We start from the raw sequence: 24790 nt of genomic DNA, 5'->3' as shown, positions 1-24790 counted from the left end.
TTTCTTTTTTAACTTTTTGCTTTGGTGGCACATAATCCCACGTGTTTAAATTTTATTTGTTTCTTTTTTACTTATGTTTTTTCCAGTTTCATATAAGCCGACCTTGAAGTCCAAATCTTTTGCACTCAAACGGTGCATGGCCTCTTTGCTGCTTCTCTGAAAAGGAATTAAAAATAATTTAAAATAAAAACCAAAACTGGAATGTGAAAACCCTAAAGGCTAAAGTCCAGTTGTCCCCGTTAATTCTCGCTCAAGAGTTCTTATTGTTATTGGCCAAAATTTGTCACCTAATTTCAAAAATTACGGTTTTATAAAAACATTCAAACATATCAAAAATTTCATTTGAATAGACACAAATTATCACACCCTGATCTCAATATTCGTTTGAAATCAACACGTGATGGTATGATAGTAGCGGAATAACATATAACTAACCTTTCTGCACGAGCCTTACGCATGCAAAAGACATATTTTTACATCACGACGCGTTACGCAAGGCATACCGAATTCTTTTTCCTTCCAAATTTGTGCATACATAAAAACTTCTTTACTACAAATACACTCATACATTTTCTACATACATCGGTTTTATATATCCATAATTTTCCTTATTCAGGTAGTGATAAAATTATTTTTCATATTTTCATGAGGCGGACAAATTGTTAGAAAAAAGATGAATGTAAATTATATTGCAGAAAGATTTCACACAGTAATTGCACATTTACATTATAAGGCATAACTCTTGCTAAAAGATAAAAACACAACTAAGGGATTAATTTACGGTGTCTTTCTACATTGCTTTGGCATTTAGCACATTTTATGAAACCTGCTTTCATCCTTTTTTACTGTAGACACAAGTTAACCACAGTAGAACAATCAAAAGCACATAAAATAATAATTACAATTTAAGAATTTTTAATCAAGCAACTACAGGTTTTTTTGTGCATTTTTTTATATAATTTTTCACATGTGATTAACTATTATGTATGTCAATTCAATTAGAAGAACATACAACTAACTTGCACGTAATGCGCCGTGATAAACAAAAAGGCAATTGCCACATGCGTGAGCTACTTCCCGCGTATGAAAAAAGAACTCTTTACGTACCGCGTATAGACAAAGGGTAGGAAAATTTTTGGTTGGCTACTGGTACTCCAATTTTATATCATTCCCTAACCAAGAGCATTTAGAGTCAAACGTAATCTAAATCAGTCTAATCGTAGATAATCTTCACCATGAAAAATTGTCAAACCAAACTTATAACATACAACTTTTTGTCTATGTAAGGAATAGTAGGAGACACTCTCTAAATTCATATTTTCATGAACTCTAATGGGAGTGAACGATCCCTGCGAAGACTGACAACAAAAACCAACAATATTGATTAGATTACTCACAATTATAATTGCTTCTGTTAGTAGATTGAAACTAGACAAAAAGAAGATGAACGACATACCTTACCTTCATTTAAAATATTAACCTTCCATCATAACCAATAATATACAATCCCACAATCAATTCGCTTGTACGCCAATTCTATGTTAACTTTGATCCTTTCCATTTAGTGCATGAAAGACAAAGACAATGAATATCATTAAACAATATTCAAGGTGATTTTGTGAACCAAATGAAACAAAATAAATGAAATAACCCTACACCATATTAGAGCAGCACCCAAGCAAATAAAACTAAAGAGAATTTGCGCTGCTCCACATAAAATACTAATAAAGTAACGCCAAGCTAAATTGATAGAATATCAAACGAAAATATAATTACCCCTCAAATTTCATGAGGGACAACCAACACTAGAGGCGAAAAAGAAAAAACTTACCGTACATTTCTCCACCAATTAAACATTCAAATCTTTTCCATATGAGTGTGGAAGAAGATGAAAAAGCTCTTGCTGGAACTGAGAATAAGATGGAAGAAATGAACAGATCAACAAATAATAGAAAGAAGAAACGCAAAGTTAGAAAAGCAATGTAATAGGACCATGGTTCTAAAAAACGCCAGGCGAAGTCGAGCGGCGAACTGGTGTATAAATGGATTTGTATTTTTTAAATAAATTTATTATATAATATAGAAATAAGTGCATATTTACTCTTAAAAAAATCATCCATATATATAATTTGAAAAATAAAAATGCAAAACATGCATAACTATGAACATTGTATAAACTTGGGGTTATTTTTAAGATGTAAATTTGAAGTTATTATTGGCCCTTAGTTTCTTTAAGAAAAATGAAGTTGGGTTGACATAGTTGTTAAAAGAAAATGTCAAGAACTTTTACTATTAACGTTTACTATATAAAACAAAACCTTACCAACCCTAGCTAAACCATAGCCGCACCCCTCAAATCTCATATGCACACTCTCTCTTCTATCTCCCACTCGGCCTCTTTGCAGCAGACCATTGCTTTCTCCCTCTATCTCCTTCTGCACGAACTCTCTGCCTCCCTCTCTCCCTCCCCTCTCCTCAGATTTTATTGACGAATCTGCGATGAAGGGGCGACTAGATCTGAAAGGCGACATGGAGAACAATCTAGCACCACCACCTAGGATCGCCTAAGAGCGCCTAGGCGGGCGCCTAATAACTCCCCAATTTTATCCACTGTTTAGCACCCAATCAGGATGACACCTCACCACTGAGCGCCTAGGCAGCTGCTGTTTAGAACACTGAATAGGACTTAGAAAGCATCCAACCTTTTGCCGCTTCGCAAATCCTTCCTTGGCTGCGGATATGAAGAGTATTAGAGTGAGATTAATAATCCCAATTGCCATTCAGTAAGATCATATGAAGGGTGCTAGAGTAAAATTTCCTAAGTAAATAATAGTTCTAAAGCACTACTCAGTATTATGGTCTGATGATATTCATCTTCATTGGTAAGTGAAAGATCTTAAGTTTGAATTTTGTGTTTGAATTTTGTAGATGGCGAATTCGATACCAAATTAAGTTGCCAATTATTTAACTTAGCCGAGCTCTCCCTCACCGTTGTGTAAATAATAATATGGTACTAAAAATAAAAAATAAAAATCATAATCACAGTTTTTCCAAAACCTTCTCAAAACATATAAAGTATAACCTAAAAGTATTGGTTGCGCCCACTCAAGTCTTTCTTCTGAATACTTGCTCAATTTGTCAATCTGATCACCATCATTATCATTACATAATCCTTCTTTGGATTGAGATCTACCACTCGCGTTCATCGTTTTCGAACAATCACAAAGATCCAATTGTCACTTATTTTATATTACTTAACCACCATACGCCTTAGTAAATACGTATATGAATAATTTATTCTATTCCGAATATACGAATCTCACCACACAACTTTCAGAATAATAATTAGTCATCAAACAATCCAATATTGTGTAGGAATGACACGCTATCAGTATTATATCTACGTGTAGGACTGGTATCGTCATCTATTTCATCATTGCATCTCCTTTTTGTATCGAGTGGAAATGAGTCACATCCAAATCCATACTCTTTAAATACACTATCATGTAAACCATTTGATTCAATCATCTCTTTTAGGATTGTGGATTGTCTTTGGACTTGTCTCACTTTGTATTAGTGGGTTTTATTTTAAAAGAAAATTATAGCAATGGTCCTTCAACTTTTACTCAATTAGAGTCATAGTCCCTCAACTAAAATCTATGACTATTTGTCCCTTAACTCATCAAACGTGCAACTAGGGTCATTTTCGTCAACTTTGTTAAAACTTCAGTCAAAATGAGTCACGTGTCACGCACGTGAGGTCGAATCAAAGGGCAAATATAGAAAACCAAATGAAAAAATTGTAGCAATGGTCCCTCAACTTTAACCCAATTAGAGAAATGGTTTCTCAACTTTTACCTAATTGTAACAATGGTCATTCCAACACGAGTCATTTTGACGGAATTCTAACGGAGTTGAAAAAAATGACCATAGATACACGTCTTGATGAGTTAATGGACCAATAATCATTAATTTTTAATTGAATGACCATTGCTCCAATTGAGTTAAAGTTAAGGGACAATTACTATAATTTTCTCTTATTTTAATTAAATTAGTTGCTTGACAAAAAAAAAATAAAAAAATAAATCTGTAAAAAGTCACGTGCGCCACTCGTGCATTCCAGTATTTAGTACGGAGGAGATGAAAAGCGGACACAGTACACTACTCGCTCCCTGCACTCGGTTGCCTTGTCTTTAAAGGCCTCGGCCTTCGGTTTTTTAGGGGTTTTTTTTCCTCACTCTCTCTCCCGAGCCAATCGAGACGCTGTCGTTTCTGGACTTGCCAATCTGCTGAGATGAAGCTCACTGTAAAGACCCTCAAAGGCAGCCATTTCGAAATTAGGGTTCAGCCCACTGACGCCGTGAGCATCTTTCTTCTTGTCCTTTTTTACTTTTTAATTGAATTTTGAATTTTCTGCTTCTAGGCTGGTAAGAAAATAAGGAAAGAAAATCTTGAGAAAATTTGAGATATTGTAACTCTTTTCATATCTTATTGCTTGTCAAGTACTTGCACAATGTCAATCCAGTGTAATATGTTTTATTCCTTTCCAACCACACTCCACACCAATGGAAGAAATGTTGTTAAGTTTGCTTATATATTAGTATATATCCAAATTTGAATTTTGTTTATATGCCCGTTTATTCGCATATCACGTGAGCATAATTGCAGACAAGAATGGCTATAACATGTAATGGAAGGTGGTGGTTGTAGAGAAGCTTGATATAATTGGATAATTGAAATTAAATATATGCATAATGTACTTATGTTAATGTGAATATAAGGTTATGGCTGTGAAGAAGAACATTGAGGATGTACAAGGAAAAGATAATTACCCATGTGGACAGCAGTTACTGATTCATAATGGGAAGGTCTTGAAAGACGAAACTACGTTGGCTGACAATAAGGTCACGGAACACAGTTTTCTTGTTGTCATGCTTAGCAAGGTATTTCTCTCTTAAATCATAGGCAATGTGCTAATTATATTTAAAGTAACTCTTATTCTGATACGGCAACCGATTTTTGTTGATTGATGTCTTCATCAATTGTAGGATTTCATTTAGTAAAGAAGTTTATCATTAGGGGTATTTGGCAAATTCCAGTCATAGAATCGGTAGTAATATATATTTCACTAGGCTTGAGTCTGACAGATGTGTTTTGTCTGATCTTGATTACCATTACTTTCCATCCTTTGAAACCGTAAGTTGTTCAGAAACACAGAAGTGCTAATGCCATACTATTCTACTAAAAGCTTGTATATACTATAATTTAGTGCGCGACTTTAGTACTGTGCCTCTTGGCATGCACTCATGCGCGTGTCAACTGGCTCTTTTTTATAGTGAATATCTATATAGAAGGGAATAAATAATGACCAGTTAAAGCAAATCAAAAGAAAGGTTGGGTTAGCTCAACTGGCCACTTGGGGAAAAATTACTCAGATTTCGCATCTTCATTTAATTTTTCAGTTTAAACTATTACCTTTTTGCTGTTTATCCTTCTTTAATTAAGTTGTCGTCTTTTAGATATGGAATTAACCAAGGGCATTGTTGATATTTTGTATTCTTAGGATACGAGAGTGATTAATAATGGTTAAACATTAGTATCGGATGAATAATTAGTATATCAGGCAATACACACATATTTCCACACCTCTAATTCTGGAAGATGAAATGCTTCATTAGTTTGGATTGTTTGTGATTTAATCAAATTAATTAGTCTAACAATGCTTAAGATATGTTTGTGATTATTCTGGCATCTAAAGTACCATGATGGGATTTGTGAGTAATATTTCAAGGTAATTGTCATGATATGGACTGCATGATTACAACGTTTATAACTAGTGGAGCTTCCATGAATGTGCTTAACAAAGATTTTTTTTTTTTTTTTTTTTTTTTTTTGCTTTTTTTTTTTGGCTTTTCTTCTGACTAAAGGTGCATGAATCAATCCAACTTAAGAGGGTTAAGGCCTTTTCTTAGCTGAATAAAATGATGTAATCGACAAAAAAATATATAATCTTTTAACTTCTGAGGGTATGTCTATGAGTGTGAGAGGAGAGAAGGGGTCCTAGAGAAGAAAAGTAGCAGGAAAATATTAAAAATGAAATTAGGTAAGGAAGAGAGGATCCTTTTAAACTAAGTCATAGTTGATATCAGTGATGGAAATCTTTTGGGTTGTTCGGATGTAGAGGAATGGAAGAATTTCTGAGGGGAGCAAGGGATGAGGAGATGGTTCTTCTGTGGGATGAATTTGTTTTTGGCTTCCTTTTTGGTATTTGCATTTTCAAAACTTAGGAATAGTTCTTTTCAGGCTATATTGCATGCTGCGTTATTTTGTTGGTCTGCTGCCATGTATCTTTGTTTGTTAGTTGAGTTTGCTGTCTTTGTTGAATTGTTTAGCTAGCATCTTCTTACTAGACCCTTGGACAACTTCCTGCTTTCATAGGGATTTGATGTGAAAACGGAGTGCTGGCTGTCGACTACCTGATCCCCTCCCCCTCCTCCTTTATCTGGGCTTAAGACCAGCAGTGTAAGATAAACTTAAACACGCGGAGTTGTTTTTTCTTTTTATTTTATTTTTTTTTAATTTTTTAGCACAACGATGTATTTTACACTAAGGGGAGGGGGAGTTCGGCTAAGCCAAACAATGGGCAACCTAATTTGGTCTCAAATTCGCCATCCACATGATTCGGACCAAAGACCTCTCACTTACAAGTGAAGAGGAATACCACCAGACCGTAGTACTGAGTGGCTACACAGCCGGAGTTAACACCATAATTAGTAGAACTATTATCTATGACGAGTCTTCTGTGAATTGTTCATGCGTAGTTGTGGAAGTTTAAATGCCAGCACATGTTTGCTTTTCAGATAATCTTTCTATTATGAACATTAACCAAGATTGGCGGCGACTTTAGAAACATGTTTTGTTGTGTGATTTCTCTGCAATTTGCATATACTCTTGTTCCTACCATTCATTCTAAATTTTTCTTTCTGGCAATTTGCAGAGTAAAACTTCTGGCTTAACAGGGTCTTCTTATGGTCAGGTATTATTCTTGATATTAGTTGCTAGGCATTTGTTAATTTATTTTTGGGTATATTATTCATGTATAGGCTAAATGCTGTATCTCTGTGTTACAGCCTGCCTCTACAAATCCTTCTACAACTCCACCAACCACAGATACTACAACCAGAACTGAAGCTCCAATACAAGCACCGTGAGTTAACAACTACATCATGAGCAACCTTTTAAACCTGTGTTCATATTAAATTAGATTCATACTTTCACTTTTTGTGCTGTGGCAGACCCTTACAGAGTACCACATCTGCTCCAGACACTGCTAGGTATTGTTCTTTCTCCTGACATTATATTTTACAACATGTTGTACAAACAGCTTGTATGTGTAAATGGTTAAAATTTGAATTACCTTAGATTGTTGCATATGATGCTTGCATTAAGTTGCAGCTGTTACTAAGGATTGAAGTACATCGATTAAAGTGAACTTTATCAAGCATCTTTTGATGGAAATCCTTTGTTTGAGTTAAAAGGCTCATCTTTTGACACTCCTACTCATGTGGATAACTAGAGTCATCTCGTTATCTTTCCTCTTGTAGCCTTCATTGTTTTTTTCTTATGATTTTCACCTTGTGTTACTTGTATAGCTGCTGGAACCTTTTATTTAAGTATCTATGAAAAGAGAATATGTGTAGTCATTGTGTTACTTTTGAACAAGGCAGTGTGGAATGGTGGTGTGTCCTATTCACATATAATTAGAAATTAAGGTTGAATTTGGCGGCCAACTGTTAATACAACATACGAACCTTAGAGTCAAGTTCTTGAGCTGAGCTTAGTGTGTTAACCTTGCTGTCTGTTAATGTTTACCTATCCCTTGAACATGCGTACTCAAGTTCTTGAGCTGAGCTTAGTGTGTTAACCATGCTGTCTGTTTATGTTTACCTATCCCTTGAACATGCTCACTCAAATAGATTTCGTTAAGAATTAGTATAGGCTGCTATAAGTTAAATTGTGAATTAGGGCTTAGTGAATGAACTATCCTTGTTGGCGCATTGGCTGCTTCAAGAAACTGCTTTCATTATCCGCTTTTCATTTTTCAATTTGACTCAGAATAACAGAGTTGGGTTCCTCTTGCCATAGTTTATTACTTTTACTAGTATAACATAACGATCTTAAGTCCTCTGTTACAACTGCAGTGCGCATAGTGATACCTATGGTCAAGCTGCTTCAACTTTAGTTGCTGGCACTAATCTTGAGCAGACTATTCAACAAATAATGGATTTGGGAGGTGGCAACTGGGACAGAGAAACAGTTGCACGTGCCCTACGAGCAGCTTATAACAATCCAGAGCGAGCAGTGGACTACTTGTACTCTGTATGTCTATTCTTAAACTTGTTGCTGTGAAGTTGATCCATTGTGTAGCTGCTGACATACTGTTCTTCAGAGTATTCCAGAAACAACAGAAGTTGCAGTTCCTGTAGGAAATTTCCCTGCAAGTCAGGCAACTGAGACAGGGGCAACCAATGCTGCTCCTGTCTCTGGAGCACCTAACTCTGCTCCTTTGAATATGTTTCCTCAGGTAAAACTCAGGCTTGTTGGATGTTTTTGTGCATTTATTGAGGCATTGTATCTGAACTGGAATCCTCCAGGAAACACTCTCTGGTGCTGGCGCTGGGGCACTTGGATCCCTCGACTTCCTTAGGAATAATCGGCAGGTAAACTTGTTGTCATAATATATCCAAGCTATGGTGTACATTTTGTATATTATAAACAATCACATAAACTTGATTGAACTTGTTGACAATTTTATTATTCGACCATGTTAACAATTGGCCTATATGTCTAATTTAGTCTTGCGGTGTCAATTTTGTCAGTCTCTCCTTTCGGTTTATGTTTGGTATCATAAACATAAACAAAAACACTAAGGTTGAGGAGGACATTTTTCAAACCTCAGGATTAAATTTGACGTGTATGGAAAACCACAAATACCATTCTTAAGATTTGGAAATTTTGCTACGATAATGTGTATTTTGGTTCTTATGTATCGCAGAAATGTGCAGATAGGGTAGATGGGGCATGTAGTGAGGGGATGGTAGATAATTGTAAATTGATCCTATCTCTTTCTTTATATTCTTATTTATTCTTGTATTTTCAAAGAAGAAGAGGACATTAATCCTCTGTTGCAAGCAATGTTTGGCTAAGCTATGTCATCTTAATGGTTTGTATATATTCCCAATGCATCAAGTTGTACTCAGTTTGCTTGCCTTATTCACTTGTCGGTGCTGAAAGGTTTTTTTTTTTTTACATTTTTCTTGTTTCCATCATAGTTCCAAGCACTGCGCTCAATGGTGCAAGCAAATCCACAAATTTTGCAGGTCTGCATTTGCTTTGCGTCTTTGACATTACATATTGTGATGGTTTCTTATAAATGTGTTAAATAGTTTCATGCTGCTTTTGTTACAGCCCATGCTGCAGGAGCTCGGAAAGCAAAACCCCCAGCTTTTAAGATTAATTCAGGAGCACCATACTGAGTTCCTTCAGTTAATAAATGAACCGCTTGAGGGTTCTGAAGGGTGAGTGTTGATAGATATGAATTTGGTACATTGTAGTCATAAACAGGGCCCGATAAAGTCTTCCCAGTTACATAATTGCTTGCTCATCAAGTACTTTTTCTCCACGCACGTATCTTCTAAGGCTCTGAGCCATCCCTTGGGTTCTCTTCAGGGCTTGTTCAAGCTAACCGTATCTTCACTGGTTTATGTTTCTAATAAGATATGATTGCCTTTTCAAAACCCTGCATTGAATTTATAGAACTTGTCAAAATCATGATTTGTCTTTTTTATAAAATTGCTCCATCTTCCAGTGGCATATTTGATCAGCCTGACGGTCCTGACCAAGATATGCCTCATGCCATCAACGTAACCCCTGCCGAGCAGGAGGCCATTGAACGTGTATGTATTCTCTCTGTTCCTGACAACTGCTACATAATATTTTCGTATGTGCTGATTAGTTTGGCATTCTCTATTTCAGCTTGAGGCGATGGGATTTGACAGAGCGTTGGTCATTGAGGCTTTTCTGGCGTGCGATCGCAATGAGGAATTGGCAGCCAATTACCTATTGGAGAATGCTGGAGATTACGAGGATTGAATGATTGTCCTAAACACCCGGTTAAACTTTAACCCATTGGATTCAAATGTAACATTCTTTGCTCACTCCAGTTTTCTTTGGATGTTTTTTTCGCAAATGATACCTCATGGCATCCGATTTTCGGTAGCGTAATCGATGGCAACTGAAATTTATTTGTAATTTTTCAATTTTGTCAAAGGTCTCCTAATATGATTTCGTGTTGATACCAACTCTCCATTTGCTTCATTGTCTCTGCAACCATATCATCTCTCTCGTATGTTGTCCTCTTCTCCTCTTCTCCTCCTCTCCAGGAAGAAGGAAGTATCGTATGTTGTCCTCGGCAAACCTAATCCCATCCTGCAACCCCCATTTTTCAACCCCAACACCCAACCTCTTCCATCTTCCTTGTCGGCTCCTCCTCCTCACGTACCATCCCTCCCACAACCTTGTTTGTGTTTTTTTTGTTCTACTTCCAAGGGAACGCAATGGTGGGTTAGATCTACTAAAGGAGGCAAAAACTCGCATTCCCGGCAATCGTAAAGACCAAGCCTCCTTAAGCCATTATAATCCTGGATGATTAAAGTAGTTACATTTGGATTTGGTTGTAAGGCATTCAGTGCTCCTTCATCGCTTCCACCTGCCAAAGTCATAAGATGACATTGACAATTGAACAGTGCTTTCTTGGCATCATTCGCTGCCTTCTGAGACAAGTGTATAATGGAAAGACGCCCTTCAGGCTGGTCCAAGTTTTTCAGATCTTCTAACTTGAATCCTTCATTGTCTTGTCGGCATTACAAATGGCATAAAACTCATCTAATCTCCCGATCCCTATTGGCCTTAGAAGATAAGATTCCTCCACATGAAGACGCTTTAGCTTCATTAGCTTTCCCATGTCCTTAGGCTACTTTCTGAGATTTTTGCAATCAACCAGTCGCAACTTGCTCGAATTTTTGCTTTAGTATCACAGTGCTCCACTCATCCAACACGTCGTCCATCTCATACGATACTTCCTTCAGATCATCCGGCCAACGTCTCACATTGGCCTCCTTCACTTGTCTCTCCTCTGCGTCTTGAAGCAAATCTTGAATAGCTCTGAGATTGCGAGTGACACTTGCAACTTCTTTATTGACATTCGTAACAAGCCTCACCTCTTGTTCCACCTGCTGAAAAACGATAGAACCCAACTCTTCTACCAGAAAGGAAACGAATGCTTCAGCCATCCATTTTAGGGCTTAGGGTTTGTTGAGGCTTGAAATATATCTACAGTTGAAGAGGGAGAAAACAGTTGTATAGGCACTGCAAATGACACAATTAGGGAAGATGATATTTCTAGTGCTAGAGCTATTCCCCACAACCACCTTTATATGATGAGAATAAAGAATAATTGTAATGCAGATAAAGAATACTACACATGCGGTTAGCCATTACCAAGGAAAGGATTTTCCAAAAGATGGGAAGATTTATTCTCTTCTTGTTTGTTAACCTTCTTCCTTCCTTGCAATGCAAAGAGTTTGTGGCTCAGTTGGTTAAGAGCACTTACCCTGAATCCGAGGTCCTCAGTCAAATACCCCCTATATCGGATGTACAAAAATAAAAACTTGATTCCTTGCTTTTATTTTGCCTTTCAACTTCTTGTAACTTGTTCTTCTCTTCTTTCTCAATTTTCACTTCGAAACCAAAGAATCACTCACGTATACGAAGCATCCTCGAGCACATCTTAAACAACTTGAACATCACTCAAGTACAAAACCCTTTCTCCGCAGTTTTGATTAATTTAAAATAAGATATTGCTTCTATAAAATTGAAAAAAAAAGCACCCAGAACTCAAATTTGAAATCGCTAGACCATTTTATTATCATTGTGACCGTTCATTCTGTTAGAAACATTTGTGGTGCTTGTCTATTTCAAACAAAACCCTTTCCCGCAGCCCACAGTTCTGATTAGTTTAGAAATAAGATATTGCTTGTACAAAAATTGAAAAAAGAAAACTAAAAGCCAGCCGTGACTCAATATCTGAAATCATCGTGACCGTTCATTCTTTGGAAAAAGTGGTGCTGTTTGTCCATTTCGTATGTTATTGTTTGATGACTGAATGGGCATGTAACGATGATCCCTTCAAATAACTTGATGAGTCAATGCAATAATTGTGACACCATCTTGTAACTCAGGCAGCAAGAAGCAATCAAGTCTAGCGTCTTCTAACATCCTGCGAAAAGGAGGGCATTCGGGTTGTACTCGAACCACATAGATACAGGTGCAGAATATAAAACACACAGGATGGTTTCGGGATATCGAAAGAAAACGATTTCAAGCTCAATAACATGTATTTTTTCCGACATGATTTGGTTATTCTAAAAGTCAAACACAAACCATTCTATTCAGAGTTGATGATTACAAGTAGCATACACACAATACATACACTTAATACGTCAATGAGCAAACCCTTTTTTCTCTCGTTTGGTGGCGTCGGGGTTCAGAATTCCCTCTCGGGGAACAGAATAGGAGCCAAAAGAGACCAGATGTACAGACCTGCAGTTGCCCAACTAGTCACCATCCTCACCCACACAGATGGCCACCCAACATCCACCAACTTCCCGCTCTCCCCAACTGAGGCTGACCACCCTGTCAGAAGCATGGCCGAGTACATACTAGCAAGAGAGAAGATGATGTGGAAAAACGAATATGAATATGACACTGGCTTGGACTTCTCTTTTTCTTCGTGTTCATCAACCTTGTCTAATGGAAGCAGAGGCTTTCCAGCACCTTTGCCCAAAAATAAATAATAAAAGGTGCATCAGTTTTTTGCATAGGAAAACTGGATAGCCTCAGTGCAACCAAACATCAAATAAAATGGTTCAAGAAACAACCTCAACATAACCAACCATTGGAAAGGACAGTTTAACCACATTTTTCTCATATAGTAATAGTATAGAAAAAGGAAACTGTTATTAGCACTTCAAAATCTCATAGTGCACTCCAAAGTCCAAACTTTCTATATTTAGAGAAAGAAAAATACACTTATGAGGAGTGTACAATGAGATTTTTGGAGTGCCAATAATAGCACCCTATTGAAACAAACCAAGAGTTCTAAATGTTCCTCAGAGAACTACCTGAGCGAGGAGAACTTGGTGGGGAGAGAAGAGTTGTGGAAGATCCAGCACGAACAGCAGAATAAACCACAGAAAGAACAGTGGTTAGCAACCCAAAGGTAAGGGTCCCGGTGGAAACAGCTTTGGAGTGCTTGTGAAGACCATTGCACTCATAGTCCCTAGGTTCACTGGCAAGTGCACTGTAGCAGAGGTACGTGCAGTACATAGATATAACTGACGCGGGCAAAATGCTGCCACTTACCTGTATAACATTAAAATCATAATTAATCACAGTACTATTCATAACAAAATTTACTCCACAGTATAAATATGCCAAGCAGTATATACTCTTTAAGTTAACTGGATCTAAGATGGAGAAATGTGTTGCTCTAGTCAGAATGCAGGGGGGAAAAATAATAAATTGAATCAAGCTTCATCACCATAACCTGGAGAGTGATATTCTTCTGGTTTTGACCCAATTATTATGTTATCTACAGAACATGCTTAAATAAGTGTCAATTTATCATATAATTTCGAGTTTTAATTGCTTTTTTTTCTTGCGCAATCTTAAGGAAATAGAATAGGATGTTTCCTCCTAAAAAAAAATAAAATAAGACAACGGTGGATTTTATTGGCTCTGTGCTCTGTAATTCTGGTCTATCACTGAATCTATAACTAGTCTCTCTGCACATAAAGACAGTAACAATAATGCAACGATCTCACAACCTTATACAAGTTTTGTTAGTCCTTTTTAATTTTTTTCAGTTGTATCTTTGCATGAATGTATCATACAACTGTGGGGCCTGCTTTCTTCTTTTCCTGTTCCTTTCTTGATAACCAATTATCATTGGCTACAATAGTATGACAATAAAAGTAAAAACATGCATATTTACGAACTTACCGAAGGATGCAGTGCCACTATAAGAAACCCGAAGACACACATGAGAGTCATGACAATAAAGAAGGTGTTGAGCCCGCAGTCTTGTCCAGATGGTGTGAACCAATGGAAAAGAAGTCCAGAGAAGACGAATGTTGCCAGATAACAAACAAGAGAAACAACAAAAAGTGCAACGTACCTATATATAGCGAGGAAGATACAAGTTAAAATCAGTTAAAGATGTAGAAATGTGAATTTGAATAATAGATACTAAAGAAAATAATACACGAACCAGAACTTCTCATCATATCCAACCCATTTGTCATTCCATCCATGAACAAAATCCAACAGAAGTACAACTTGTACAAGAAGAAAAAATCCTGAGCCAAACTTGGAAATTGTCTCTGCAAACATGATACTTCACTGTCAAATTTAGTCAAACAATTGAAAAGATTTTCCACAGCAGGATAACAGATTAATCCAAATGCTATTGATACTTCATAAAGAATACTCTGCACTCCTCCCTTACGAAAACATATGAGATAAATTTACTTGAAGGAGTACAGCTAGCCTTCAGATATTATTTTAATCTCAAATAGTGGTCCAATCTTCTCTCATTTTCCTTGCATAACAGATCATGGTCAAAAAGCTTTTCTTTCACCAGATTACTCTAACAAAATCATGACAATTGTCCAGTTGCCTTAAAAGCTTGAATGTGCTCTAACCAAGGTACATTTAATTAACCAAAAAATTAAGAGTGATCTGACAGAGAACCAAAAAACTAATCATTCCACAGAAAAATATGGAACAATTGCGGAGTTATAACTTAAATATTACTCTCTAAGTTCAACCTACGTAAGCCCATAATTAAGTTCTTCAATGTTTAAAGCCATTTAGATTTAGCAATCTAACTATTTTTCAAGAGTCAAATTAATACTGAAAACTTAAAACAATGACTACATTCTAACATCAGAATTAAAACTTTAATATAGGACTAACTGCATTCAATTTAATCATTAAGCAATGGGTTCCACAGACACTTCTTGTAGGTTCAAAATTTGTGATTGTTAATTGGGGCAAGATTTGGCGCAAAACCGAGTGCAGTGGTGTTTTAGGATTCATACAACCAACCCCGCTTAGGCGGGTAAGACTTTGTTGTTGTTGTTAATCAGGGCAAGAAATGCCAATTGCGTATTAATTCCAGCGCTTGGGACTATTCAAAGAATAAAAAGTGGAAATTTCATTCACTATGAAAACAAAACCCTGATGGTTAGTAGTGTTTACCATAGAAGCTAACAATCTCATTTGGTACGAAAAACATGAAGATCACCAAAAGACACCAGCATATAACTTTCATCATCCATCCACCATGATGCAAACTATCACGGGGATCCTTCTGATTCTTCACACCAACCATCATAACTGATAAAATAGTGAAGAAGAGAAAATTCCCCAAGCTAACACGAAGCACTGCATCTGTTTCGAACCACTCCCTGTTATGTGTCTCATTAAACTGAGAAATCCCTGCATCAACAACCAATATGAGACTAGCGTCACATCCAACCAAGTTGAATTAAAATTAGCCGATGAAATATAATCGTTCTCGTCACCTAGTTGTAGTCAAACTTCCACGGGAAGGTAACTCATTTGATGATACTCTATTATGATTTTCTTATAAAGCATTACAATACATTCAAAACAAGTGTACAGAATACAAGTAGATAACATAACACCACAGACTAATATTGGAATGATGGAAGAGGTGGCTTACAGGGAATCTTTTCCAGGAGAGGAGCAGCAACCTCGCGGAGAATCCATGAGACGATCAAAGAAAGCGCAAAGAGCCCACAGTATGCAATCCTAGCAGACCGACGGCTAATACTTGACACCACCGTCCTGCAAGCATCGCAAGCGCAAGCAGCGCAGCATGATGCCAGGCACGAAGCTGCCCACATCTTCTTCTTTCACACTTCACCGTCTATTCAATCTCTAATAAGCAAACTAATCAACAAAATCAAAAACTTGTCACACGAAGTATAAAATTTGATAAAGAAACAACACCCCTGATGAAGTTTTGAACTAAATTCGAAAATTTTAAATAAATATCAGGCCTCGAGCTAATCGTCATTACCATTATCATTAACATATTAGATTGCAGCTCAATTCAAAAATTGAACAAAGAAAATGAAAGCATGTATGGTTTGAAACTGGAACCCTAACAAGAAAAGAAACCAAATGGGTGTCTGCCAATTAAATTTCGATCAAATTAAGAAAAAGAAACTGATGCAAAAACCCTAACCATCAAACAAAACACATGATTTAATTGATCAAATCCAGATAAGAAAAGCGATGATTAAATGGATCAAAAACCCTAACAAAAAAGCTCTGGCTGTAAAGAATTGCAATCGAGGAGTGAGGGCCTACCTTTGGGAAATTGAACGAGAGCAAAGGGTGAAGAAGGGGATGAATGATTAGAGCAAGCCTGCTGAATAACACGGACAAAAAAAATAAGTTAAGGCTCTGCTTTTGGTTTCGGATTCGAATTATCCACGGTTTTTATTAAACGGTACCCGTTTTATCACCACAGGTGATGCAACTCTCACTTCAACTATTTACTTCAACCATCAGACTGCAGTTACATTTCTCCTACTTATAAAGGAAGAAAGATTTTAAGTCTGAATCTCGGAAGTGACAAGTTCAAAATTACTTTATTTCTCCAACATCTTAGTATAAATATTAATTAATAAAATCTTTTTTGTCAATTAAAAGATGATGAAAAGACAAATTAGTCTTTTATCACACAAAAAAATGATGGGCAATAATGTAATTTCACAAGTCTAAATATTACTGTTTTTTATTGAAACCTCACATACAGGTGGTGATGTGAAAATACCTCCTCTAACTTATCAATCTTTAACATTGATATCTTTAGCTCGTAAAGGTATGAGTAACTTTTATGTTTTTGGCTCAAACATTTCAAACTATTTTTTATATACATAAAGTTTATTGTAATTTTGTATTACAGTCTAGTGGTATCCTCTTTACTTGTAAGTGAAAGGTCTTAGGTTCGATTCTCACCAAAGACGAATTTGAACCACATTATTCCTAGCCAATTGTAAGGCTAAGTCTACTCCCCTCTCTCTTAGTGTAGATACTATCGTTTATTCAAAAAATTTGTTTAGTATGAAGGAATGGTTTTGGAGACTTATGTTTACTTTCGTTCTCTGTGTTAACTTGGCTATCTTCTGTTTAACTTTTTTTTAAGACGGAAATTGAAATTATGTTCCCCTATCTTCTTTTGTTTTCTAAAGAAAATTGCAAGTGTGAAGACTTAGTCTTCTTTTGGTCTCTAAATAAACTGCAAGTGTGATACTTAATTTACACAGGGTTTCAATCATTAAAAAAAATGAAAGGACGTTTATGTTACAATTATCTTGCGTTGCTCCCGAATTTGCTTGATTGACGTAGAATTGGCTACACTTAATGACCTAATTGTGGCAGTCTGTCTGAAATTGTAAAGGCGTGTGTTGAACAATACAAAAATCACATTAAAAAGTTACAAAACAATGTAATGAATGGTCACAATGTTATAAATAGGTAAAAATGAGAGAGAGGACATTTGTTAGAGATTGATGTGGAACAGGAGCTGTGACAGTCCGTCCCGAATGTATATTATTTTATCCTCGATAGCGTGGAAATTCCTTTTATACCCTTGAGCGTTGTGTGATGTCGTGTGGTTTGAGTTTTGGATGTGGACCAAATAGGTTAGGTTCTAATTGTTTGGACCCAATTAGAACTAAGTTATCTTTGTTTTTCATTGGTAACAAGCTGGACCACACCCACACACACACACACACACCACTCACATGTACCCTCCCTCTCCTCCCTCTCTCGGATTTTCTTGCCATTTCTATACAACCTGTACGGACAACCCTCAAAACCCTTTCAAACGTCACGGATCAAGGTCGTGATTGGTGTTTTTGGACTCCTTGCAAGCTTAGGAGTCGAATGGTGGTGGTGGTTGGACGTGAAAACCTCGAAAACCCGGGAACCCAGAATCTCAGATTGTGAGTATTGTTCATGCAGTCGTAATTGTGGGCTTTTCAGCGAGTTTTAAGGTTCTAGGAAGCTTTAGGACATCTTCACGAAGCTCGGGGAAGAAAGTTGGAGTGTTTTGGACGTCGGGAAGCTTAGTTTGGCGAGTTTCAAATTTTGGCCGGATTATCGAGGTTTCTCCGGCAAGATTTCGTGGATTTTAGGGTAAGGTTTTGTTCTACTCGTTGTAAGCTTCATTTTGGTACAAATTTCATGAATTTTGGTTGAGAAATGAAGAAGATATTGAAGTTCTAAGATTTTTCCAGTTTTCGGCAATCGCAGTGGCACCGGCGCCGGACTCCGACAAACCAAGGAAGAAGGAGGAGAATATTCCATCAAAGTTGACGGAATATTCTAACGTCATCAGGTAATTCTAACGGTATATGCTGTTTTTAACAGAATATTCTCTAACTCCGTTAGGGAATCCGTTTGGTGTGCAAGGCACGTGCCTACACGTGAGCCAGCGTGTGAGGGCGCGTGGGTGCTCGGAAAAATTTTCAAAAATATGGGGATGTTCCTGAGGTTGAGTAGGTCATGGTAGTATATTCAAATACCCCATTTGAGCAATGTGTAAGAAGTTATTTCCTAGTTTTGTGTATGTGCTTTAAATAAAGTTTATTTAGTTATTTCGTATATAGGTGAGACCTATCCTGAGGACGAGCGCCATCAATCGAGGCTCGGGAGCTATGACCTTTCGACATATTAGTAAGTGGGCTTTTGGTTTTCTGTATATACCTATATACTTGAGATTTTTTCCAGAAAATAAATTTGCATGATTATACATTTTGAAATGCCATGCAAAGTATCTACCTATTTTATTTATGCATTAGTAGTTACATATATTTATGATTGGTGCTGCGGAAGCACAAGTAAGTGTCAAGTAAGTTCATAAATTAAAGATATGAGATTGCTTTAGTTATGCTAGATATGATGTGTTGCATTGAAAGCTCATAAACCTGCACCCCAGTGTTAGTGCTCCCACCTAGAGTTAGGGCACAGTCCTTTACGTGATGTTCAACCCCCGCACCATATGCTTACCTTGGATCCAAGTTAGGTGCACAGGCTTGTTGTACAGACCACTTTAGGTGGTTCCGACTCGTAGGTGACCCGCAATCATTCGCATAGCCTTCACGTGATCATAACACTAGAGCATATTTATTTTACACCTAGTCTTGTCGTACAAACCACTTTAGGTGGTTCTGACTCGTGTACAAGATTTGATATGATTGAGATTGGTTATGAGCTATATACTTAGCCGTGTAGGTAACATTAGGTGGATCCAGCTGATATGATATCTGGCATTGATATATTTTAACTGGATTACTTATAGCATTTCATTGAGATACTTTGGCATGGTATATTTCTATGGATTTTCATCCTGAGCATGATTTCTATTATAGCATATATTATTTTTTGGGAAATTATACAGGTTTTACAGCGAGGGGTTAACACTTTTGATAAATGAAATGATTTTGAAAAGCTTTGTTGTGACATCCCACATCGCCCAGGGGAGTGATCCTTAAATGTATATTCCCATCCTTACCTAACACGAGGCCTTTGGGGAGCTCATTGGCTTCGGGTTCCATCGGAACTCTGAAGTTAAGCGAGTAGCGTGCGAAAGCAATCCTATGATGGGTGACCCACTGGGAAGTTGTTTGTGAGTTCCCAAAAACAAAACCGTGAGGGCGTAGTCGGGGCCCAAAGCGGACAATATCGTGCTACGGTGGTGGAGCGGGCCTGGGATGTGATGGACCCCGGGTCGGGATGTGACATTTGTTTTTGCCCACTCACACTTTCTGTTTTGCGCCCCTCTAGGTTTTAGGTAGAAGTGCTTTAGTGGCTCACAGAGATTTTGACGGTGGTTCTGATAGAACATCACAAATGTAGGATCACCTTTGGGTGTTGTATAATTAGTACTTGTCCAGTCGGACTGCACGTAGGCTATTTATGCTCTAATTTTGTATTTCACACTTAATCTCTCACTAACACCTTATCTTAGCTAGTACTTTTAGTAGTTTGGTTTTTATTCACTTGTATTTCTCCATATCATTATTGCTTCTGCACTGTGCACATTGCAAAGTTATACCAGGAGAGAGCGTGGCTAATCAACATCGCTTGTTGGTGATGGATGTACATATCAAAAGAGTAAGACAAAAGAACAAGACTTGGAAGTGCCCAAGGACTAGATGGTGGAATCTAAAAGAAGAAAAACAAGCCATTTTCAAAGAGAAGGTAATCACCCAATGTGTGTGGGATAGAGAGGGGGAAGCGAGCCAAATGTGGGATTCCATGGCTAGTTGTATCCGAAAAGTAGCAAAAGAGGTATTAGGAGAGTCCAAGGGCTTTGCCCCACACCAAAAGGAATCTTGGTGGTGGAATGAGGAGGTACAAATGAAGGTGAAGGCTAAGAAGGAATGTTGTAAAGCCTTATACAAGGAGAGGACCGATGAAAATGGTGAAAGGTATAGAAAAGCGAAGCAAGAGGTGAAGAAAGCTGTCAGAGAAGCTAAGTTAGCGGCTTACGACGATATGTATAAACGACTAGATACCAAAGAAGGAGAGTTGGATATCTATAAACTATCTAGAGCAAGGGAAAAGAAGACAAGGGACCTAAACCAAGTGAGGTGCATCAAGGATGAGGATGGAAAGGTTCTTGCTACAGAGAACGCGGTTAAAGACAGATGGAGAGGTTATTTTCATAATCTTTTCAATGAAGGACATGAAATGAGTGCTTCTTTAGGGGAGTTGAGTAACTCAGAAGAGTGTAGAAACTACTCTTTTTATCGTCGAATCCGGAAGGAAGAAGTGGTTGTAGCTTTGAAGAAGATGAAGCATAAAAAAGCAATAGGCCCAGACGATATACCAATCGAAGTGTGGAAACTTTTGGGAGAGACAGGTATAACATGGCTCACTGACCTTTTCAATAGGATTTTGAAAACGAAGAAGATGCCAAATGAGTGGCGAACGAGCACTTTGGTGCCTATCTACAAGAATAAGGGCGACGTACAAAATTGCATGAACTATAGGGGTATTAAGCTAATGAGTCATACAATGAAGCTCTGGGAGAGAGTCATTGAGCATAGATTGAGGCAAGAGACACGGGTTTCGGACAACCAATTCGGGTTCATGCCAGGGCGCTCAACCATGGAGGCAATCTATCTCTTACGAAGATTGATGGAAATATATAGAGATGGGAAAAAGGATTTACACATGGTCTTTATAGATTTGGAAAAAGCGTATGATAGGGTCCCAAGAGACATTCTTTGGAGGATTTTAGAGAAGAAAGGAGTACGAGTAGCATATATCCAAGCTATAAAGGATATGTATGAAGGAGCAAAGACTGCCGTAAGAACTCATGAAGGACAAACCGAAAGCTTTCCCATAACTGTAGGATTACATCAAGGCTCATCCTTAAGTCCTTACCTTTTTGCGTTGGTAATGGATGAGTTAACAGGACATATTCAAGATGATATTCCTTGGTGTATGCTTTTCGCAGACGATATAGTGTTGATAGATGAAACTCAGGAAGGGGTAAATGCAAAGCTTAACCTTTGGAGAGAAGTGTTGGAATCTAAAGGTCTTCGCCTAAGCCGATCAAAGACAGAATATATGGAGTGCAAGTTCAGTGCAAATGGAGGCCAAAACGAGTTAGGGGTGAGGATCGGAGATCAAGAAATACCAAAGAGCGACCGTTTTCGTTACCTAGGATCTATCTTGCAAAAGAACGGAGAATTAGATGGAGATCTCAACCATAGAATACAAGCTGGATGGATGAAGTGGAAGAGTGCATCCGGCGTGTTGTGTGACCGCCGTATGCCACTGAAGCTCAAGGGAAAATTTTATAGGACGGCAATAAGGCCGGCGATGCTGTATGGCACAGAATGTTGGGCGGTGAAACATCAACACGTACACAAAATGGGTGTAGCAGAGATGAGGATGCTTCGTTGGATGTGTGGGCACACGAGAAAGGATAAGATTAGGAATGAGGATATCCGGGGTAAAGTAGGAGTAGCCGAAATTGAAGGAAAGATGAGAGAAAATCGGTTACGGTGGTTTGGACATGTGCAAAGAAGGCCTACTGACGCTCCGATTAGAAGATGCGACTATGGGACAGAGGTTCAGGGCCGAAGGGGTAGAGGAAGACCTAGGAAAACTTTGGAAGAGACTCTAAGAAAAGACTTAGAGTACTTGGATCTAACGAAGGACATGACACAGGATCGAGCACAATGGCGTTCTAAGATTCATATAGCCGATCCCACTCAGTGACTTGGATTTTCCAAGTCTCCAACCGAGAAGTTTTCCTCACTCGGGAAATTAAGGGAACACTACCCCAACCTACATGCTCCACTCAGAAAGCTTCAACATACAAGCTTCAACAAAAGAAAATTCAAAGAACTTAGCGAAGAAGGCTTTGGTGTATTTAACACAATACGTTGAAATGAAGGAAAGCTTATTTATTGATATCCCTGATAAGCTACAAATATGTACATATACATGAGTCAAAATAAACACACAAGAGGGAGCCTTCACAAAGGTTGCTTAGGAGAAGTCTCAGCAGTCGGTAGAGCCCCAGAAAGAGAAGGCACTGGAGGGGGATCATTTGGAGCCTCAGTACTGGACAGAACCCTAGAAGGAGGAGGCATCAGAGGTTGATCATTTGGAGCTTCATTACGCGGTACAGCCCCAGAAGACGAAGACAATAAATGCTTTTGGAACAAACCCACAAATCTCTGATGATCAAGTAAAACCTGACCATCAGTTTCCTTCATCTGGTCAAGCTTCCTCTTCATGTTTGTAGCATAGTCATGTGCGAGCCGGTGCAACTGTTTATTCTCATGCTTGAGCCCTCTAATCTCCTATTTGAGACTCATCACTTCAGCCGCCAATGATTCAACTTGGCGGGTTCGAGCAAATAGGCGTTGGGCCATATTAGACACAGAACCTGCACACTGAACACTGAGAGCCAGCGAATCCTTAACAGCTAACTCATCAGACCGTTTGGAAAGTAGTCTGTTATCTTTGGGAGTGAGAAGGTTCCTGGCCACCACCGCAGCGGTGATATCATTCTTCATCACGGAATCCCCAACGGTAAGAGGACCAGTAGGGGAGACGAAGGATGGGCGCCATATGTTGTCTGGAGAAGGCGGGGCTGCCTCTTCAACAAGGTTCAAGTCAAAACGACGGTCGGAGGGGCCAGACATTTTCAAAGGTGTTGAAGAGAGAAGAGGTCGGACAAATCAAGATCTTAGAAGTGCAAGAATGAAGCTTATACTGGTGGAGATTCAAGTGTGCTTTAGAACTTAATGCCAGCCCCTATAAAAATCTGCACTCGACGGAGCTTCAGAAATCGAAGAGGCGTCTGCTCAGAAATCGAAGAGGCGTTTGCTTTCTCAAAAGCTGAGCTGCTTAGAGATCACGAGGGTTGATCTCAGAAATCGAAGTGGCTTTTGCTTTCTCAAAAGTTGGGCTGCTCAAAGACCACGAAGGCCGATCTCAGAAATCGAAGAGGCGCTCGCTTTCTCAAAAGCTGGGCTCCCCAGAGACCACGAGGGCCGATCTTAGAAATCGAAGAGGCACCTACTTTTCCAGCCTTGTCAGCACCTGTCACACGCACACTCAGCTTTGCGGAAATTATGGGCATTCTGTCGAAGACTTCTGAGGAAGTAGAAAACACATGAATCTTACTGTTCAATCACCCACTTCCCACACGCAACAATAGCTCATGGGTACCACAGATAACTTTGCCAAAGTTCTCTGCCAAAGTTGAGCACGTGAAGCTTGCAGCTCCCACTACATCGCTCTGACCAAGAAGGGTAAAAGAATAGCAAAGAAACAGCACTAACAAAGTTTAGACCCATAAATTTTGAAGGTCTAGCTACCATATTATTACCCACAAGGGTAAAGGAACAGTACCACTGCTGGATAATTGGAAAGTCCCTGTGTGTCAACCTCTGTGCTTCGTGGCAAGGTAGACTAGCAAACATGCTCAATCTTTACTCACATTCGAGAAAACACTCCCAATAAGATTGCTTGCTCCAAAATCGAAGAGGCACCGTCCTCCAAATCTCGAGAGCCAGACTCCCAACATGACTACTTTATTAAAAATCGAAGAGAGGGTAAAGGAACAGTACCATTGCTGGATAATTGGAAAGTCCCTGTGTGTTAACCTCTGTGCTTCGTGGCAAGGTAGACTAGCAAACATGCCCAACCTTTACTCACATTCGAGAAAACACTCCCAACAAGATTGCTTGCTCCAAAATCGAAGAGGCACCGCCTTCCGAATCTCGAGAGCCAGACTCCCAACATGATTACTTTCTCAAAAATCGAAGAGACACTGCTCCCCGAATCTTCGAGAGCCAGACCCCCAGCATGATTGCTTTCTCAAAAATCGATGAGGCATCGTTCTCTGAATCAATCGAAGAGGCGCTCGCTTTCTCAAAAGCTGGGCTGCTCAGAGACCACGAGGGCCGATCTCAGAAATCGAAGAGGCACCTACTTTTCTAGCCTTGTCAGCACCTGTCACACGCACACTCAGCTTTGCAGAAATTATGGGCATTCTGTCGAAGATTTCTGGTGAAGTAGACAGCACATGAATCTT

The 24790-nt window shown here is 38.5% G+C and overlaps 2 protein-coding genes across 3 annotated transcripts; one reads left to right on the top strand and one right to left on the bottom strand.

Moving 5' to 3' along the window:
- Positions 1-4160: 4160 nt before the first annotated feature.
- LOC103444036 (ubiquitin receptor RAD23b-like) lies at positions 4161-10361 on the top strand. The gene is made up of 12 exons (XM_008382941.4): positions 4161-4360; positions 4782-4943; positions 6998-7036; positions 7131-7207; positions 7296-7334; positions 8202-8379; positions 8450-8584; positions 8655-8720; positions 9333-9380; positions 9469-9578; positions 9869-9956; positions 10036-10361. The coding sequence occupies exons 1-12, from the start codon at positions 4295-4297 to the stop codon at positions 10150-10152; spliced, it is 1125 nt and encodes a 374-aa protein (XP_008381163.3). The 5' UTR covers positions 4161-4294; the 3' UTR covers positions 10153-10361.
- A 2051-nt stretch (positions 10362-12412) lies between these two features.
- On the bottom strand, positions 12413-16723 carry LOC103444035 (uncharacterized). 2 transcript variants are annotated; one of them, XM_070827399.1, is made up of 7 exons: positions 16522-16723; positions 15869-16098; positions 15382-15621; positions 14390-14501; positions 14122-14296; positions 13242-13482; positions 12413-12894 (listed from the first exon to the last, which is right to left on the bottom strand). In XM_070827399.1, exons 2-7 carry the CDS (start codon positions 16050-16052, stop codon positions 12605-12607), a joined length of 1242 nt encoding a protein of 413 aa, XP_070683500.1. In that variant the 5' UTR covers positions 16053-16098; positions 16522-16723; the 3' UTR covers positions 12413-12604. The 2 variants fall into 2 exon arrangements, with proteins under 2 accessions (XP_070683500.1, XP_070683501.1); XM_070827400.1 differs by having other exon boundaries at positions 15869-16086; positions 16522-16647.
- Between the last annotated feature and the right edge of the window lie 8067 nt (positions 16724-24790).

Source organism: Malus domestica, chromosome 09 (genome assembly GCF_042453785.1).
Source record: "Malus domestica chromosome 09, GDT2T_hap1".
Lineage (NCBI taxonomy): Eukaryota > Viridiplantae > Streptophyta > Magnoliopsida > Rosales > Rosaceae > Malus > Malus domestica.
The sequence above is the reverse complement of the archived record's forward strand: the minus strand, read 5'-3'. Positions and strand labels throughout refer to the sequence as shown.